This window comes from Ammospiza nelsoni, chromosome 19, assembly GCF_027579445.1.
Source record: "Ammospiza nelsoni isolate bAmmNel1 chromosome 19, bAmmNel1.pri, whole genome shotgun sequence".
In the NCBI taxonomy this organism is placed as follows: domain Eukaryota; kingdom Metazoa; phylum Chordata; class Aves; order Passeriformes; family Passerellidae; genus Ammospiza; species Ammospiza nelsoni.
Window position 1 is genome coordinate 2,392,949 of NC_080651.1, and position 16,111 is coordinate 2,409,059.

The 16,111-nt window shown below is 38.6% G+C and overlaps 1 protein-coding gene across 3 annotated transcripts; it reads right to left on the bottom strand.

Annotated features, from left to right (window-relative positions):
* Positions 1-298: 298 nt before the first annotated feature.
* Positions 299-15,829, bottom strand: ATAD5 (ATPase family AAA domain containing 5). Of its 3 annotated transcripts, XM_059485716.1 has the most exons (24): positions 15,704-15,829; positions 14,583-14,844; positions 13,064-14,447; positions 12,633-12,720; positions 11,807-11,971; positions 11,486-11,624; positions 10,936-11,020; positions 10,287-10,468; positions 9,701-9,858; positions 9,277-9,430; positions 8,760-9,053; positions 8,493-8,589; positions 7,887-7,969; positions 7,652-7,797; positions 7,375-7,525; positions 6,753-6,923; positions 6,457-6,572; positions 6,280-6,373; positions 5,987-6,051; positions 4,882-5,062; positions 4,012-4,199; positions 2,897-3,729; positions 1,682-1,846; positions 299-1,491 (listed from the first exon to the last, which is right to left on the bottom strand). In XM_059485716.1, the coding sequence occupies exons 1-24, from the start codon at positions 15,773-15,775 to the stop codon at positions 1,413-1,415; spliced, it is 5,352 nt and encodes a 1,783-aa protein (XP_059341699.1). In that variant the 5' UTR covers positions 15,776-15,829; the 3' UTR covers positions 299-1,412. The 3 variants fall into 3 exon arrangements, with proteins under 3 accessions (XP_059341699.1, XP_059341698.1, XP_059341697.1); XM_059485715.1 differs by having other exon boundaries at positions 11,891-11,971; positions 13,064-14,844; XM_059485714.1 differs by having other exon boundaries at positions 13,064-14,844.
* Between the last annotated feature and the right edge of the window lie 282 nt (positions 15,830-16,111).

Sequence of the window (16,111 nt, forward strand, 5' to 3'; positions counted from 1 at the left end):
TGAATTTCCAAAAATACTACTGCTTTATAGGACTTGTTTCTAGTTTATGCAGGTCCTCACTGTAATCTAGTTAGACTGATAGTGCCCTTAGAAAGCAGTGAACAGATACACTTTTAGTTTATTATTTTAAAAAAATTTAAAATGTTATTTATTTTTACAAATCATACAGGAGAAGCATAGACTGTTGATACAAAAAATCAAGCCATGAAGATTTTAACAGCCACCACTGTTTTTTTGATAATTCTGGACAATGGAAAGAGTAAACTATAAAGATGATCTACAATGCAGAAGCTTAAAATAATTTACTGTTTCCATAAATATTTCTAATTCCTGAACATCTTTAACACATGGAAAATGTAAGATGAGACCAGAACCAGGAAATGCCTTCCTTGTTTTTACAGAGACACTGAGGTAAGTGGAGCACCACTGCATGGCAGCAGTCTGACTCAGTTTGAGGAACAGGAACAGTCCAACTGCAAAGAAAAGGCAGAAAAGTACATGGCTGAACTAATTCCAGTTTTAAAATACTTTAAAAATATGTTTCAGGACTTTTACCTTTCATGCAACAGAAACATTGAGATTGTAGCAAAGTCTCACAAATTTATTGTCGCATAAAAATGGATTCAATTACAAATAATCAGGCTGAAGTCTTGTCAAATACAAAAAAAGAAGCTTAAGAATGGAACACAATATACAAGACTAGAAGTAGTTAAATATTCCTGTACCCAAAGCAGCACTGGGATAATTGTTATTTACAAAATCTTGCCTAAATCTCTTGAGACCACGTTGAGCTACAGTAATAATTTCTCCACCTTTTTAGGAGATTAACATGCAGATCTGACAGCTGTGAACAATGAAAGGAATGTATACAGATATATGTACATTGAGGCACAGTGCTTTGTAAGGACTTTGCTCCCTGTGGTCAAAGTGAAGAGCTGCTTTCAGTCATTTAGACTCTGGAGGATTTGTTGCACCCTCTCTGTGCCCCCTCCCACCTGAAGTTATTTACCACTTTAACCTGAAATTCAGAAACAAACTTGTTTGAACAAACAGTCTCCTCAGAAAACAGCAACGTTGCTGTGGAAGTTGGGACAGTTGGTTGTTACAAAAGGACAAAGGACTTCTTGCTATGTGATCCACAAATTGGAGAGAAAGAGAGCAACAAGTCCCCACTGAATAGTTTTGCATTTAATATTATGAATGCCCTCACTGGACAAGCACCAAACAAACCCACATTTCAGCTGTGGAGAGCAGTATAATGACAATAGATATATACATTATTTTAAATAATTATAAAAATTTAATATACAAATGGCTCTGAATATACAATAATGTGGTAATTAAAAAAACCCCGAACAATCTATGGTGAGAATACCACCATTAGGCACAAAGTATTTCTGGAGTTGGCAATTTTAAGGGAAGTCCAAAGACAGACCATTTATCGTTTGTCTGGGTATTTCAAGATGAATCCCTTCAAGATAATGCAAGAACCTATTAAAAAAAAGTAAAAAAGATTGATAAAGGAACAAAGTTATTTCCAAATATAAGGCAACACATTTATTATTTTGAGAGAAAAATGTCCACCTTCCTTGCCTAGAATTATTTGACAAAATATTTTACTAAAATCCTTAACTACCTTCTACAATGAAATGTAGCAAGATTTAGGAAAACTCAAACTTACCTTCTTTTAGTCTTCCCTTGCTCTTTAAGCTTCTCAGACCTACAGATACTGCGGAGAGCGGGGAGGTATTCGAGGGTACTGGCTTGCTTATTGCCCAGGTTTAAAGGACTTCTGGAAAATACAGTTTTGATGACAGCCAGCCTCTTCTGTGCTTTTTTGTGAGTGCTAAAACAGAGAACGAAGCTTTATTGTTTCTTATTCAAGAATGCACAATGATGATTTCATTTCTTTAGGATCAAAGCCCCTGGTTTAAAACTCCTTTAATTGGTATCCAGAAGTGCATCCCAATGGATCAGATGTCTGCAGCTTCTAATTGTGTGCTGCTCACACAGCATCACAAAGCTGCACCTGGACAGAAACATCAAGGCCAGCAGTTTGTTTAGCCAAAGCTCTTGTCTTAATCAGGAGTCTGACCTGGTGAGCTCTTCAGTCTAGAAATGGATGTGAGGTTCAGTACAACCACAACTGAAAGCATCTGTGGTCTTCAAAAATAAATATTCTGGTATTTGTCAGTGTCAGGTCCAGTGTCTAACCCATGACAAACTTGGTCCCAGGATGCATGGTCAGATCCATTCTGCCATTGCTCCTCTGGGTACTGATTTACAGAAGAAAGGCTCTAAGCCATCTTCCTGCTCAGACCCCTGAATGAGCTTTAAATACCCATTGTGCCAATTTTACCTGTGATGACTTGCTTGTGTTAAAAACAATGTTTCATGGACATACTTGATAGTATGCCTTGGGCTTTTACAATGTATTAAAGGTTATTCTTTGTTAGCCTAAGTTACTACAAAGAATTTACTTTGGATTCTGTTAGGTCTTCATCAAGCAACACACTTAACTTGAGTTCAGTATGAGCAGGTGACATTTGGTAGTTGCAGAATCCCATCTGTCTTGAAAAAGCCATTCCTTTAGGGTTCTGTTATTCTTTTGGGGGTGGTGCTGCTGTTTGCCCATTTTTTAAATAACTGGACTAAGGCCAGCATTCCTTAACAACGTTAGAGTCAGGCTGTTCAAGAAACATCACTTTTTGCAGATTGACAAGAAGTTAATTTAAGGTTGTAAAAGCACAATGAACAATACATCGCTGTGTTTTCAGGCACAGTGTCATAGTGGTATGAATGTGTATACATCAAATCTGAAACAGTCCTGCACCCTGGGAAATGCTCCGCTTGACAAATAACTGCATTACACTCCAAAATATTAACAAAGTCTTACCTTGAATCAGCTGCCTGACTGAAGGATATGCAGTTCCTTGTGTCTGAGAGAGGCAGAGTAAGTCCCTTCAGCTGATCACTTTCAGGTGTTTTACTGGTAGTTGAAAAGGATTCCAAACTTTGTGAAATATTAACAGAACTTTTAGTGAAGCTGAGTGCTTCAATAGCTGCCTTTATTTCACTACAGCTCTGGGAACTCCACCAATCAGTATTTTCTATACTGAACTCATCACAAAGACCATTTCTGATTTTGGCATTTGTCCAATGAAAATCTTCACTTTTAGAAAACTCCAGTGGTTCCCTGGTGGTAGTGTTTACACAGCAATCCAGGAAGGACATGTTTTCCACAAACTCAGTCAGTGAATTCAGACACTGAAAAACAACTGCAGACCTTCTTTCATTTACTGAGGTTTTAGTTTTAACTTCTTTTTGCTCTTTATGCACCAACAATTTTGATTCCTTTTTACTCACTTCGACACATGATTTAGGACTGTCTGATGGCAAAGTTATGAATTCAGCTGAATAGTTCAGCTCAGAATCAAATAAGTCACTATCATCCAATATCTCAAGCCTTTTCTGAGCCTTTGTCTTTTTAGACCTTTTTCCAGGGCTACTCTTCCTAGAGCAAGAACTGTTAGTAGATCTGTCTTTTGAGGAAACTGCAGTAGTCCTTTCAAGTATAGCCTTTGAGGCTTCAGACTGGTTTGACAGAACTTGCATTGGTAAGGGAAGAATAAGTTCAAGATTGCTAAATACAAAATCCACATGCTTCATCTGGAATTCTGTGAGAAGTTGCATCAATTTATTCCATTCCTCCATAGTTGTGATTTTGTGCTGTAAAATAATAACATGAAAGCTTTATCAGCATATTAAAATTAATTTATTTTAAATAAAATGTTATTATAGAAAATCGCACACTCCTGGCTTTGTGCTTATGAAGTGAGGGACTGTTTTGCCTGTAGACCACCCCAGTTCAGATTGTACCTAACCACAGAATTCTCTAATTTCTACAACAAAGCTTTTCAGAGATTTGCTTCTAAGATGATGCCATTCCTGGTGATGGTTACACTCAATTGTTTGGCAATCAAAGTATTACCAAGTCAGTTACAAAAATACCTTTAAAAATGTAAACAAATCTTCTGAAGGCAAGAGGATGTTCTTAAGGCCAAGCAACGTCTCTACACAGCCTGTATCACATTTTGGAAACTCCTGAAGATGAGAATCATCAGCTTGAGAAAAATCCACCTTGGAATCCTTAGACTTTGCAGGATGAATGATATTATCTGCCTTCCTTCTCTCCTCTCCTGCACAGAGATAACAAGATTTACTTGAAAAGGATAACTCCATGATTAAATTGGTTTTCCACCTCTTTGCCTCAATTCCTGGCACAAGGGATGCTGTGTCACCTTTTCCTGTGGTGCTGGAGGAACAGAGCAGCTGAGATAAGACATCCCCATGCCCACATCACTGCTGTCAGTGTTACCAACCTGCTCTCCTGCTTCCCAAGCAACCTTTGAAGGAGGCTGTGTCTCACTTGTCTCTCCCTGCCACTCCCTCACACCCCTAAACTCCTCCTGAATCCTTTGGGATCAAGTTCCTACCCTTGCCTGCTTGCCAGCTGTGCCACTTTTATCCCTTTTTCAGCTCTGCTTCTTCTAGGTGGATTGCCTACCAGCTATATGGATAAAGAACTGCAAACTGAGGAAAATCACTACTGATTCCCTTCTTTGCCTGGTTTTGCTACGCACAACATGAAAGGATGATAGTAAGTACCATAATGAGAGGCAATAAACCCCTCAAAATTAAGTTCCTTATGCATTAATACAAGGCTTTGAAGTAGCTAAAAATAGCAGAAGCATTCCCCTCCAAATTTAGGAGTCTTACAAGAAGTTACCATTTATTCATACATGTCTAAGAATGCTTCTATTTAGTCAAATTCATATGAATAGATAGATATTTTTTAAAGATGAAATTAAAACAACATACCATGAGGTGCCAAATGCTTCTCTTTCAAGCATCCACCTCCACTTCTAGCCCAGAACTGTAAGTACAAGACACTTTGTCTGATATCACAGTTGTTTGTGGTCAGGAGAGCAGCCAGGTCCTTCACATCTGTCCGCAGGTTCTCAGCCAGGCACAGAGCTTGGAGGTAGCTCACAGAGTTTATCTAAACAAGAGTCACACACAGACCACTGAAACAACTCCTGAATCACACTGCAGGAAGTCACACAAGAGCAAATTATTCTATTTATGCTTGTAATACATTTTGCCTTTTAATACAGAAGATTGATTTATTAAATTAGATTACAGTTAGATTAAAACCTGTAAGGAAAAGCAAGCTACCCAATGTATGCAGCCTATGTTGGAGAATGAAGTTCAATTTAGAAATAATTAAAAACAAACACACAAACCTATTCTGCTTATGGTCCTGAGGCTACCTACACCTTGCTTCTTATCACCAGTGATCAGCTTTTACTGAACTATATTCATTTTGAAGGTTTTTCTTGCATTCTTTCTTTTAACTCTGTTGCCTAGAAGTACAACAGGTTTTCTGTTTCACATTAAGAAATTTCCCCTTCTCAATAATTAAGTCCTTCAGATTCTCATTTATTTAGGTTTTTCACCTAATACATAGCTGTAAATAAAACTATTTGCTACACAGAACACTAGTGTTTGTATTAAAGGAATAACCCATAATACTTCTAAAATAACTGCTTCATTAAAAACTGCATAGTTTTTAATGAATGAACCAGTACTGGCATAATCAACCTTCAGATCAGAGCTATCAGATATTTATCTAAATACATTCTACAAACTAAATTAATTGATTAAATGATGTTCTTATTGTAATTCTCAGTACTACTAAATTGTTTGGAAAATAAATCTTCCATGCCAGTAAAACAGCTCCTACATGAAAAGATAAATACATCCTACACACCCTTACATAAACCCCAAAAACGTGTCTGTCTCTGATCAAACAAGTATGTTACAACAGAAATATATAAACCTACCCCAACATTTAAATTTCAAACTGAAATCAGCTGATAATTACTTGCTAAGGGTGTACCTGCATTTCCAGACAGAAACTTACCAAGGAAGGGGTTTTAAAGTTGATCTCTTCAAAATAGCCATCAAACATTAAACTGAATGTTGGATCTATAAAGAGAAATCAGTGAACTGTCACGACATTATGTCAAACCTAGTTATTTTCTTTATCAATTAGAGCAGCCAGTACCTTTATTCAAACTCAAATACTTGCTTTACAGTCTCCACTCATTTAATTTTGCATTTAGGAGCAGTATTCAACTATCACCATTTACAGCCTCTAATTAGAAGTGGCTCTTCTGTCTGTAAAGCCTAATTACTGTCACAAGCACCACTCACCATTGGTGGTAAGAATCACAGGTCTCTTTGCAGTTGCCATGAATGTCTTTATTGCACTTAGAAATCCTGCATCTTCATCAAATATTATATCCACCTACAGAAACAAACATAGCATCAACAGCTTGAGCAGCAGTTACAAGCTGTGAACAGTCACAGAACATTTCATGTGAATTTTACCTCTTCAAAAAGAATGAGAGAAGTTGCACTTTTCCTGTTGTGTTCTCCTCCTCCTTCTTTGTTTATTGATGTAATTTGAGTATCTTTCTTTACTTCCAGTGAACTCTGAGTATTTCCTGCAGATGGATGAAGAATTGAGCAGGAAGGAGGAGTGAAACCATTAATGCTTTCCAGATATTCAAAAATCCCTCATGTATCAAATGCTTAGAGAATCTGTTCTTTTCTCCACACAGCTCCATACATGGTGGAGCATTTCCACCTCCAAAGGTAATTCATTATTAAAAAGGAATACCTACCTCCAGTTTTCTCTTCAGATGTTGCTTCTCCATCAGCATCTTTACGTTTGGCAGAAATTTTGAAGTAGTTTGCAAGTGTTTTAGAGGGCAAGTTTCGTTTTAATCCTGCTCCTTTGGGTGACAGTGGTGGTTTTCTTGGAGAAATGACTTTCTTTGGAGAATACATTTTTTCTGCAAGGTATGTTTTATATTAAACTTCATCTGGAGATATAATGTCAAACTGATATTTCTCAGACAAATTTAAAGTAAAACCCATTTTTTATCTATGGTAAATACAGGTTTACTGTGCTGAGTTTTTGCTTGTTTTCCTTTTCTCTTGTTATAGCTTTCTGTTAAACTTTCTATTCAAACGCCACAGCACTTGCCCCACCCACTGCAGAAATAACGTAACCAAGAGTCAGTATTTTAATAAAGTCATTATTTCATTTGGTCTGTAGTTGTGTTAACCAACAGACCAGTTCTTACTATTATGGCCAGGTAAGCTAAATCTGCTCTTTCTAAAAACAACTGATATCTAAAATTTGTTTTGGGAATTCAGTCTTTAACAAACTTCTCCCCTCTGTAAAACCCATCCTATAATTCAGACCAAACAAAGAACCCCAGATAAGAACACAACACTTACTTGGTGACTTGGTAGTGCCACAACTGTTAAAAAAGCAAGGCTTGTGTGCATTCACACCTTTTTTGTCCACTTGATGAGACTGAGTAGCTTCTTTCAGCTGAGACAAAATCTGTCTCCCACTACGCTGGCAAGAGGCATTGACTTCAAATATCTGCAATGGTATTTAATTTACAAAAAGAAAGAAAATTAAATTGTAAATATCTTGCATTACAAATGCTTTTGTATCATGAGCTATAAATAAGAAAAATGCACTGAGGAAAGAAAGAACTCCACAAACCTTAAACCCAAGCTCCTGAGCACAGGCATACACTGCAGCAGTTTTCCCCACTCCTGGTGGGCCAGTTATCAGAACTGTATTGCAAAGCGTTGTTTCTTCCTCAAGATCAGATTTACTATCTTTAAAGTCAAGGCTGCTTAAAGAATCTGTACAATTAATAAAAAGAAAATAAAAGATTACTGTTATTTTTTGCCAACTTTCAACAAAAGAGAAGCTATATTAATTCTATCAGTACCTTCTAGCTCTTTGTCCTCCTTTTCCCTTTTCTGATTTCGTTTTTCTTCCAAATCAGCTCTCTTTTTCCACTCTTTTAACCAACTATAAAGGAAAGAATGAAAACAAGAATAAAAATTGCTGGTGAATTAAGTGAACCAAATTAAGATGGAACATAAATCTAGGGGACATCAGCCACTTGTTACCCCACAGAAATCTATCAAGTCCTTTCAGATAAAAGCAAAGAAACGTTCAGGATTTGTTTCTTTTGTAGAAAAAGTTTCCTTTTTCATTCTACATTCTGTGAGCTGACCAGTATAAAAACAAGTCATTTGGTGAACTATTTATTCACTCATAATTCAGTGCTGTTTTGTCAGATGGATCTTTCAATTCTGTGTAAGAGCCACACCAGTGACTTAAGCACACACAGAAAATTTAACTGAAAGCACGATGTGTTAGGTGGAATTTAGTGCTGAATTCCTGTGAAAAGCAGACAGTACAGCAAGGTCATGATGAGGATGCTTGTAGGGAAGTACAGACAAGGACTGCTCTCTCAGTACTTGAGCATTATCAAGTAACATGAAGTTTTGAGTTATTTTAGGAATGGATCGATGTTCCAACTTCTGACCTGTGTAGCCTTTCAATTTCTTTCTGGTTCCCTACAAGTTCACTGGAATCTTGAGGCTGATATTTTTCTGTCCAGAGCATGTCTTCCTTTTCCACACCTACAGAAAAAATATTGTCCATTTTTAAAGTTCTTCATGCAACAGACTTGATCACATCTAGCAAAGTATCAGGACTAGATTTGATTTTTGCATGTCACTGGAAAGCTGACATAGATCACACATACCCTTCCTCAATGGAAAGATTAAAATGAGACAGGAAATGCACTTACCTGAAAGTGCACTTGGATCTGATAAACAACCACTGCCTTCTGTCACACTATCTGGTTTCTGGGTCTTGTTTTTTCCCAAGTGTGTGGCTTGTCCTGTCTCTGCCTGTTTTTCTCCAGATATGGGAGGAATAAGGCTCCTGGAAACTCTTGATTTCATCTCAGTCTCTGTACCTTCCAGTTGCTTTCTTCTTTTTGATCTGCGATCTTCTGTTTCTTTCCTTTTCCTCTTTGTTTCCTTCCAATTGTCAGGATGTTTCTCAGTTACCTCAAGATTTGCAGCGCCATCTCTGCTTTCTAAGAAAAAAAAATGGCTTCAATTTAGAATTTCAGGCCATGTCCACTACTACTGTACATTTGCTTAAGCTATATTTGAAGAATTTGTTCAAAACAATCTAAAATGTGAGGATCAATGTATTTCCAACAGCATTATTCCTTCAGTTATATATTTTTAAATTTTCAGCTGTTTTTTAATGCCAGAGAAAGTGAGGGTGGTTTTCTCTCAACATAGATTCCTAACCTTGTGTGCTGTTTTCCAAAGCCAACTGCTGTGTTTGCTTTTTCAGGAACCTGGAGTAGTATTTTCTCACTGGAAACTGAGGATTAGAAGCCACAATCTCATCTAGCAAATCCTTCTTGAATGCATCAGGAAAAGCTGGTCGGTGGCCTGAAAGCTGGAACACACACACAAATTACTCAAAAACTTTACACAGAATGCTTTGCATAATTTACACTGGAAATATCTTGTTAAATTCAGAGATTAACAGAAACTAATGAGAACTGTCTAATGGTAAGATGCAAAATGGATAACTCACACACAAGGAAATAAAAAAAAAAAAAAAAAAAACAACAAATTACAGGACTGAAACTAATTCAAACAACAGAATTTATTAAAAACATAACTCCAAACAAATAACAAAACAATTTGAATTTTAAGTACTCACCACAGGTGCAGAACAATTTCCAGTTTGTTTTGAATTCACAGTGGAAAATTCACCAAGTGAGAGAGTGATTTTTGTGATGTTGGTGACCTCAGTACTCAGTTCCCTCAGCTTAGTTAATAGAGGACATGATGGTGATTTCAATTTCCACATTGGAGAACCTACAAAAGAACCCCCAGCAAAAACAAAACAAGAGTTAAGGAAAAGAAATGGGCTGGTCTTCTATCTTTTGTAAAGTCTTTTGCATTTGTCAGAAGGAAATGGTTTCTACCCAAATCAGTCCAACACAATCTTTATTCTCCAAATTGGAACTTAACAGACCAACTTTTTTGACTAAATATTAAGAATTTTGCATCCTTACCCATGCACGTATAGTCTACTTTAGCATCAATTTAATTTGTAAATTTTGTATTCAAAAACATCTCAGTGGAAGCTTCAAGTTTTGTTCTCTCACTCAGACACAAAAAAAGAGGAAACTCCCACCTACTATTCCAGTCCTAAGCTGTTCAAATTTTTTCTTTTCTGCACAAATTCCTCAGAAATTATTATGTACATTTGAACAAAACCCAAAAGCTTAACACAAGCTTACAGTCATCCTTCTGCTGCACATGGACAACAGTCTTAAAACAGGAGCTTGCAAGGGAGTATGCTTCCATTGCTGCTGCCTTCTTTGCAATCTGCCTTTTCAGAGACTCTGGCAATCCACTCCTCAGGAATTCACGTTTTGCTCTGAATGGATCACCATCCTGAGAATTTTCAGATGCATCTTGGCTTTAATGAAAACAGAAAAGAAAAAAAAAGAAAAGAATATAGAATTAGTAGAACTTCCAGCTATGCAAGGCTGAATTTAATCACATTCTCTTCCAAATGAGTTGAAAATGGTCTATCAAAACTGCTGAAATTAATTTTAATGAGGTTAGTTTGAAATTAATTCTGTGTTAAAAATTTTAACCTAAAAAAAGTTCTTTTTGGTTTTGTGTTTTTATATGCAATTTGGGATTTCTTTTTAATCAGTCACCAACTACATTTCCAGACATCCAATATGGTTCTAAAATGGTTGAGGAATTCTCCAAGAAACCCTAAAATTTTGCAAGTGGATTAAAATATTAATGAGTATAAAAGTAACAAATATTTATGGCACGTTTCAGTGATGTATTTAAATCTGTAAAATGAAAGAATGTTAAAATAACCTTGGAACGTATTTTGATTTTTAAGCAACTGCACTCTTGAAAACTGACCTGCTTTCATCAAAGATCACAATTGGTTCACCTGCAGAGTTTGGAGCATTTCTGCCTAGGCAGGAAGGTGGACATCCCAGTTTCCCTTTAAAAAGGTAAAAAACCTATTATTAGATTAGCACTGATACAAGATTCTAACCTTGCTTCTGTGTTCACTACCTGTATGTTCCATTTAACGTCATCAGGGAATCTCCTTTTCTTAAGGGAAAGTTGAGTATTTTAACAAAACTCATTTGTTTCTCATTCTTAAGCTTTGTTTCTAATTATTTCCTCAGTATAGATGCTATTTTCTAACATTGGGGAAAAAAAGGAGACACAACAATACATGGTATATGTTGACAATTTTTCAAATAAACAGTTTTCCTGAATGAAGAAAGAGCAAAACAAATTCATATAAAAAGGGAAGGTATATATTGGAATATTATGCATATATAAGATAAATCAGATATTTAATATACTGCAAAGGCAGCTCTATGAAATAAAGTTACAATAGTCAATAATAAAAAATATTTCTGTTATAAAAAATAAAGACATTCAGTGTGTTTATTACCATTGGAATTCTTTGCAGCCTTCAAGGTTTTAGGCTTCTTCCCCAAAACATCATTTAAGCTCCGAAGTTTCTTTTCCTTCACACTCTGCTCTGTAGTAGTGACACTGTCCACGTTTGAACCCAGAATTATCACTGATTCCTAGAGGGAAAGCAAATCAAGTAAGAAAGGAAACCCAGCTTCTCCTCCTTTATTAACAATACACTGCAGATATCTACCTTAGCTTGCAAACATTTCTTGTGAAGAACCCAAGTAGGAATCATTTGTGTTGCTTATATCAATAACAAATATATAAAAATATCCCCCCCAAAGTACATCCTTACATCACTTTCTTCCAATTTCTTCTTCTCAGCCAGAGCTCGCTGGCGAGACGAGCGCCTCACAGGAGCTGCTGAGTCTTCACTCACTTTGGATCTGTTCTGCTGGATGGCCTTTGCTTTTTCAATCAGCTGCTTTGCTTTAGATCTGTTCTTAGAAGTGGAGTTTATCTGTTAACAAAGAACAAAAAAACTGAAATAGCAATTAATAGCACTCTTCACTAAGTACTTTGCATACAAATAGAATTTTTCACTTTCATAGAAATAGGTAATCGTTGCAAAATTTCATTGGTTTAAAAAGAAAATGAAATAATTGAAAGAACAAGCAAACCAAGATGATATCACAGTTCTCCAAAGGGAGTGAAAGCCCTGCAAGATCCCCAGTTTTTTCATGGAACTGATATGGGCAGTGACATTCCTGAGTCTCAGCTGTTCTGCTGTGTCCAAACACCACCACAAATCACCGAGTCATTTAGGCTGGAAAAGACCTCTGAGATCATCAAGTCCAACCTCTGGCTAATCATTACCTTGTCAAATAAACCATGGCACTAAATGCCACATCATTTCTGTATCCCATCCTGAGAACCTGCAGCTCAGGAGCATGCTATTTTATGGAATTTTTCTGTCATGAAAGGTGGATTTTTACTAATAAAACATGTTTTAAGATCTAAGGTACAAGAAACTATCTGAAATTTCATCATAAATCAGAGTATATTCCCTTTCCATAGGGCAGCTGGGAAGTGTCATATTGTATGACACAATACTGAATACACCATAAATATACCCATACAGGAAATGACAAAATACTGACACCGATAGTTACATAAATTACCTTTGAGTTTTTGGAGTGAGACTCTTCACTTTTCACTGCTTCAGCTTTATTTGATTTTGTAGCTGCTCTGATACGTGTAAACCTCATTCTAATTGGGGAAAAAGGCATTATGAAATTATTACTGGATAATGAAGGGAAATGTTACTCTGAATTTAATTTTCAAAAGCCTTTAAAAATACAGTGCTGTAAACAGAAGCAATCCCCCAAGTGGTGGATAAGGTCTTTTTGTTGTTTGGTTGGGGTTTTTTTGGATGTCTTAGTGCAAACACATTTACAGTCAGCTTTGATTCCTCTCTATTTTTACCCACTATGATCAGTATCTATGCAACTTTGATAATATTGATATTATAAATTAATTATTTATGTCTTATTTTTAAATACTTGCATACAATTAATGGGCAAAAAGGCAGAATATACTTTAAAAGGTTTACCTTATTGGGCTGCTGCCATCAAAGGGCACAGTAATCACCTCAGCTCTGTACATGTTGCTTTTCTTGCAGGATTGTCTGTGTCCTTTTGGGGTGGAAGTCTCTAATGGGCAGGCACTTAATTCATCTGCAGAACAGACACTTCTGGCCTTGGGCTTTTTAGGTGTAACATTTGTTGATGTTTTGGTTTTCTGTTGCCTTAAACTCCTCCTTAACTCATTCCCTTCTGGACTTGATAAAATTATTACATCTAAGGTGTTTTCCACGGTAACAACATTAGCACCCGAATCCTCTTCTCCAATATAATTGCTGGTGTTTGAGACATCAGTTTCCTTAGTTTCTGAAGCCTTCTTTCTTCTGTTTCCTTCTTTCTGAACCTTGTTAGATTTTCTGGGTTTAGCTCTATTGCTTTTAGGTTTAGAATGTGTACATTTGTCCACCAAATCTTCTGGTATCCTGCTTTCTAATCCCTTATTTGCAGGAACAACATCTTCAGATCCCTCTTTTTCTTTTGAGGGCTTGGCAGCACTGTGCTTTTGTTTTCCAGGTGCCTTTTTAACTCCACTTTTTGTCACATCTGCTGTTGGCTGTCTAAAAGCTTTCATGAACTGATGCTTCTCTTCCTGGGTACATTTTGGCCTCAGAGAATCTGCCCCTCCAGTCTCCAGTACAGCCAGCTCCAATTCTTCCTCCTCAATAACGACGTTGGATTTTCTTTTCTGAGTCACCTGTTCAGTCTGCTCACTGTCCAAGAGGGCTGGGCTGCTCTCTCTTTTCCCTACATGTCCCTTCTGCTTCAAAAAAATGGAAGCTATTTTCCTAGAGCCTTTCTGCTCCTTATTTGAGGGAGGTAGTCTGGGGGGAATGGAATGAACTTGTGCAAGCACAGTCACTGTTCTGAGTGGCAGCTGCTGGGATTCCTCACACTTTTCTGGGTCACCAACACCATCACTTTTGTCCATTTTATTTGCAGCACCAGAAGTGTCAATTGCTGGCTTTGTGTCTTCTTCAACATTATTTTCTCCCTGACTTCTCAAGAAGTCCTCAAAGGATACTGTTATTATACAATTATTTACCTGGGATGTCCCATCATCCATATGAACCTCAAAACTGGAATCACCAATAACAGCATCACATTCTGCTACTCTATTTGTCTTCTCCTCAGTTTCCTTTTTATATGTTTCATTAATCTGGTTTTCTGATAAAGAGCTTTCAGACAAACCAGTATTTACTTTGTGCTTCCTTTTCCTTGATTTTTTTATCCTATTTTTTGATCCATTTGTTTCACAACCAAAGTTTTTTGTATTTTTCCTGGAGGGGATAACATTTGGGCAGTTCTCTCTTTGATCACTATCTTCTGCTAATTCTTCTGCACATTTTTTGTCCACTAGAGTACAAGAAGCAATAAAGTCATTACTGTCTTGTTGCAGTCCTGTAGTTACTCTGCTGTCACCACTACTAATTTCTATTTCAAGGTCATTCTCAGATTCTTTCATTTCTTTTGGCATATTACTTAAATTACCTTTCTTCCCTTTTCTCTTCCGCTTTAAAGATGGCTTGAAAGATGATTTACACTCTTTTTCATCAGTGTCCAACAGTGTTTCATTTTCTCCAGCTCCTACTGGGAATGCAGCATTCTCAGTTGCAGATGTCTTTTTAAAATAATCCAAGATATTGTTGGATTTTGGTGATGACAATGCTTTGTCCACAGGTTTTGCTAGTGGTGAAAAATACCTTGTGATGGTTTCTGCAGAAGCATCTTCCTCTCGCCGCTTCTTGCATGGCTGTAAAAGGTACAACACCAATCTTAGTTTTAAAAAACTTAAGATGACTTATATAGAACTTTTTCAGAAGATAAATATTAATGTTTATGTGTTCAGAGTGGGAATGCATGAACTAAATCTCCATGTTTTCAAGGGCCATCTAAGCCTGAAATACTCTGCCCTTTCAGATAAAAAAAAATCCTGTTCTGAAGCCTTGAGATGGTCAAAACTGAACGGGATCACAGGGTCTTCAGAACAGCTCTGCAGATATTTCCTAATACTGGAAGTCTGAGAGTCTGGGTCAATTTCAATGATCAACCTTGAGATGTTCCCCAGAGCATCTGTGGAGTATTTAAGAGAGAATTCCAACATCCCTTATAAAGGTCTGACCCTACCGTAAACATCTGACATAGCTTAGGAAGACAGTGCACCTTTAAGAGTATTTAAAGAAAATGAACACAAGAGAATTCTTATATAATGATTCAAACCATGAAAGAACATTTACTTCTACAGCTCCAAGAAAGACTTTGGCTCATAAAGACTTTTATAACTCCCGGTTTACCAGAAACTGAACTCCTCGGAAATGAAACCCTCCGAAGCGGAAAACGCCTCTTCCCAAAGCCCCTCGAACGCGTTCAATGACAGCCGGGCCCGCGGGGCCGCGCCGAGCGTCAGCAGCGCCCGGGAGCCCGGGCCGGGGGCGGGCGGCCCCTCACAGCTCCGGGCGGCCCCTCACAGCTCCCGGTACACCGGACGGGCCGTGCCAGGGCGGGACGGCAAAGGGGAGAACGCCAAAGGGGGCCGAACGCCAAAGGGGCGCCCCCGCCAGCCGCAACCCCTCTCTCCGGCCTCACAGCGCGACCCCGGCCCGCGTCCCCACCTGAACGTCGCCGTCGTTCCCGGGGAGGACGGGAGAGGCGGCCGCCGCGGCCACGGCGACCCTGCCCACCATGCCCCGGCTGCTGAGGGCGCGGAGCCCTCCCGGCTCGCTCGGGGCGGGGGGAGCGCGGAGCCCTCGGCCCCGGGCGCTGCCTCAGGGGCGGGGGGCGCGCGCGGCCGCCATGGCCCCGATAGCGCCGCCTGACGGGCGCGCGCGCCGGGCGGGCGGTAAAAGCGCGCGCGGGACCAGATTCGGATCCTCCGCGCGGAAAACGGGGGGCGGGGCCTCGGCTCGCTCCCACGTGACCCGCGCCCGCTGACCAATAGCCGCCCGTTGTCTCGGTCACGTGACACGAACGAACCGACGCGCGCTCGCCCCGCCCCTTTTCTGCCGAGGCCGCGCCCCCTT

Coding starts and splice junctions, on each gene's coding strand:
- ATAD5 (XM_059485714.1), bottom strand. CDS start 15,775: ATGGTGGGCAGGGTCGCCGTGGCCGCGGCGGCCGCCTCTCCCGTCCTC. Junction 6,924..7,374: donor TGGCACTACCAAGTCACCAA/GTAAGTGTTGTG, acceptor CATACCTTGCAG/AAAAAATGTATTCTCCAAAG. Junction 4,200..4,881: donor GAAGCATTTGGCACCTCATG/GTATGTTGTTTT, acceptor ATCTCTGTGCAG/GAGAGGAGAGAAGGAAGGCA.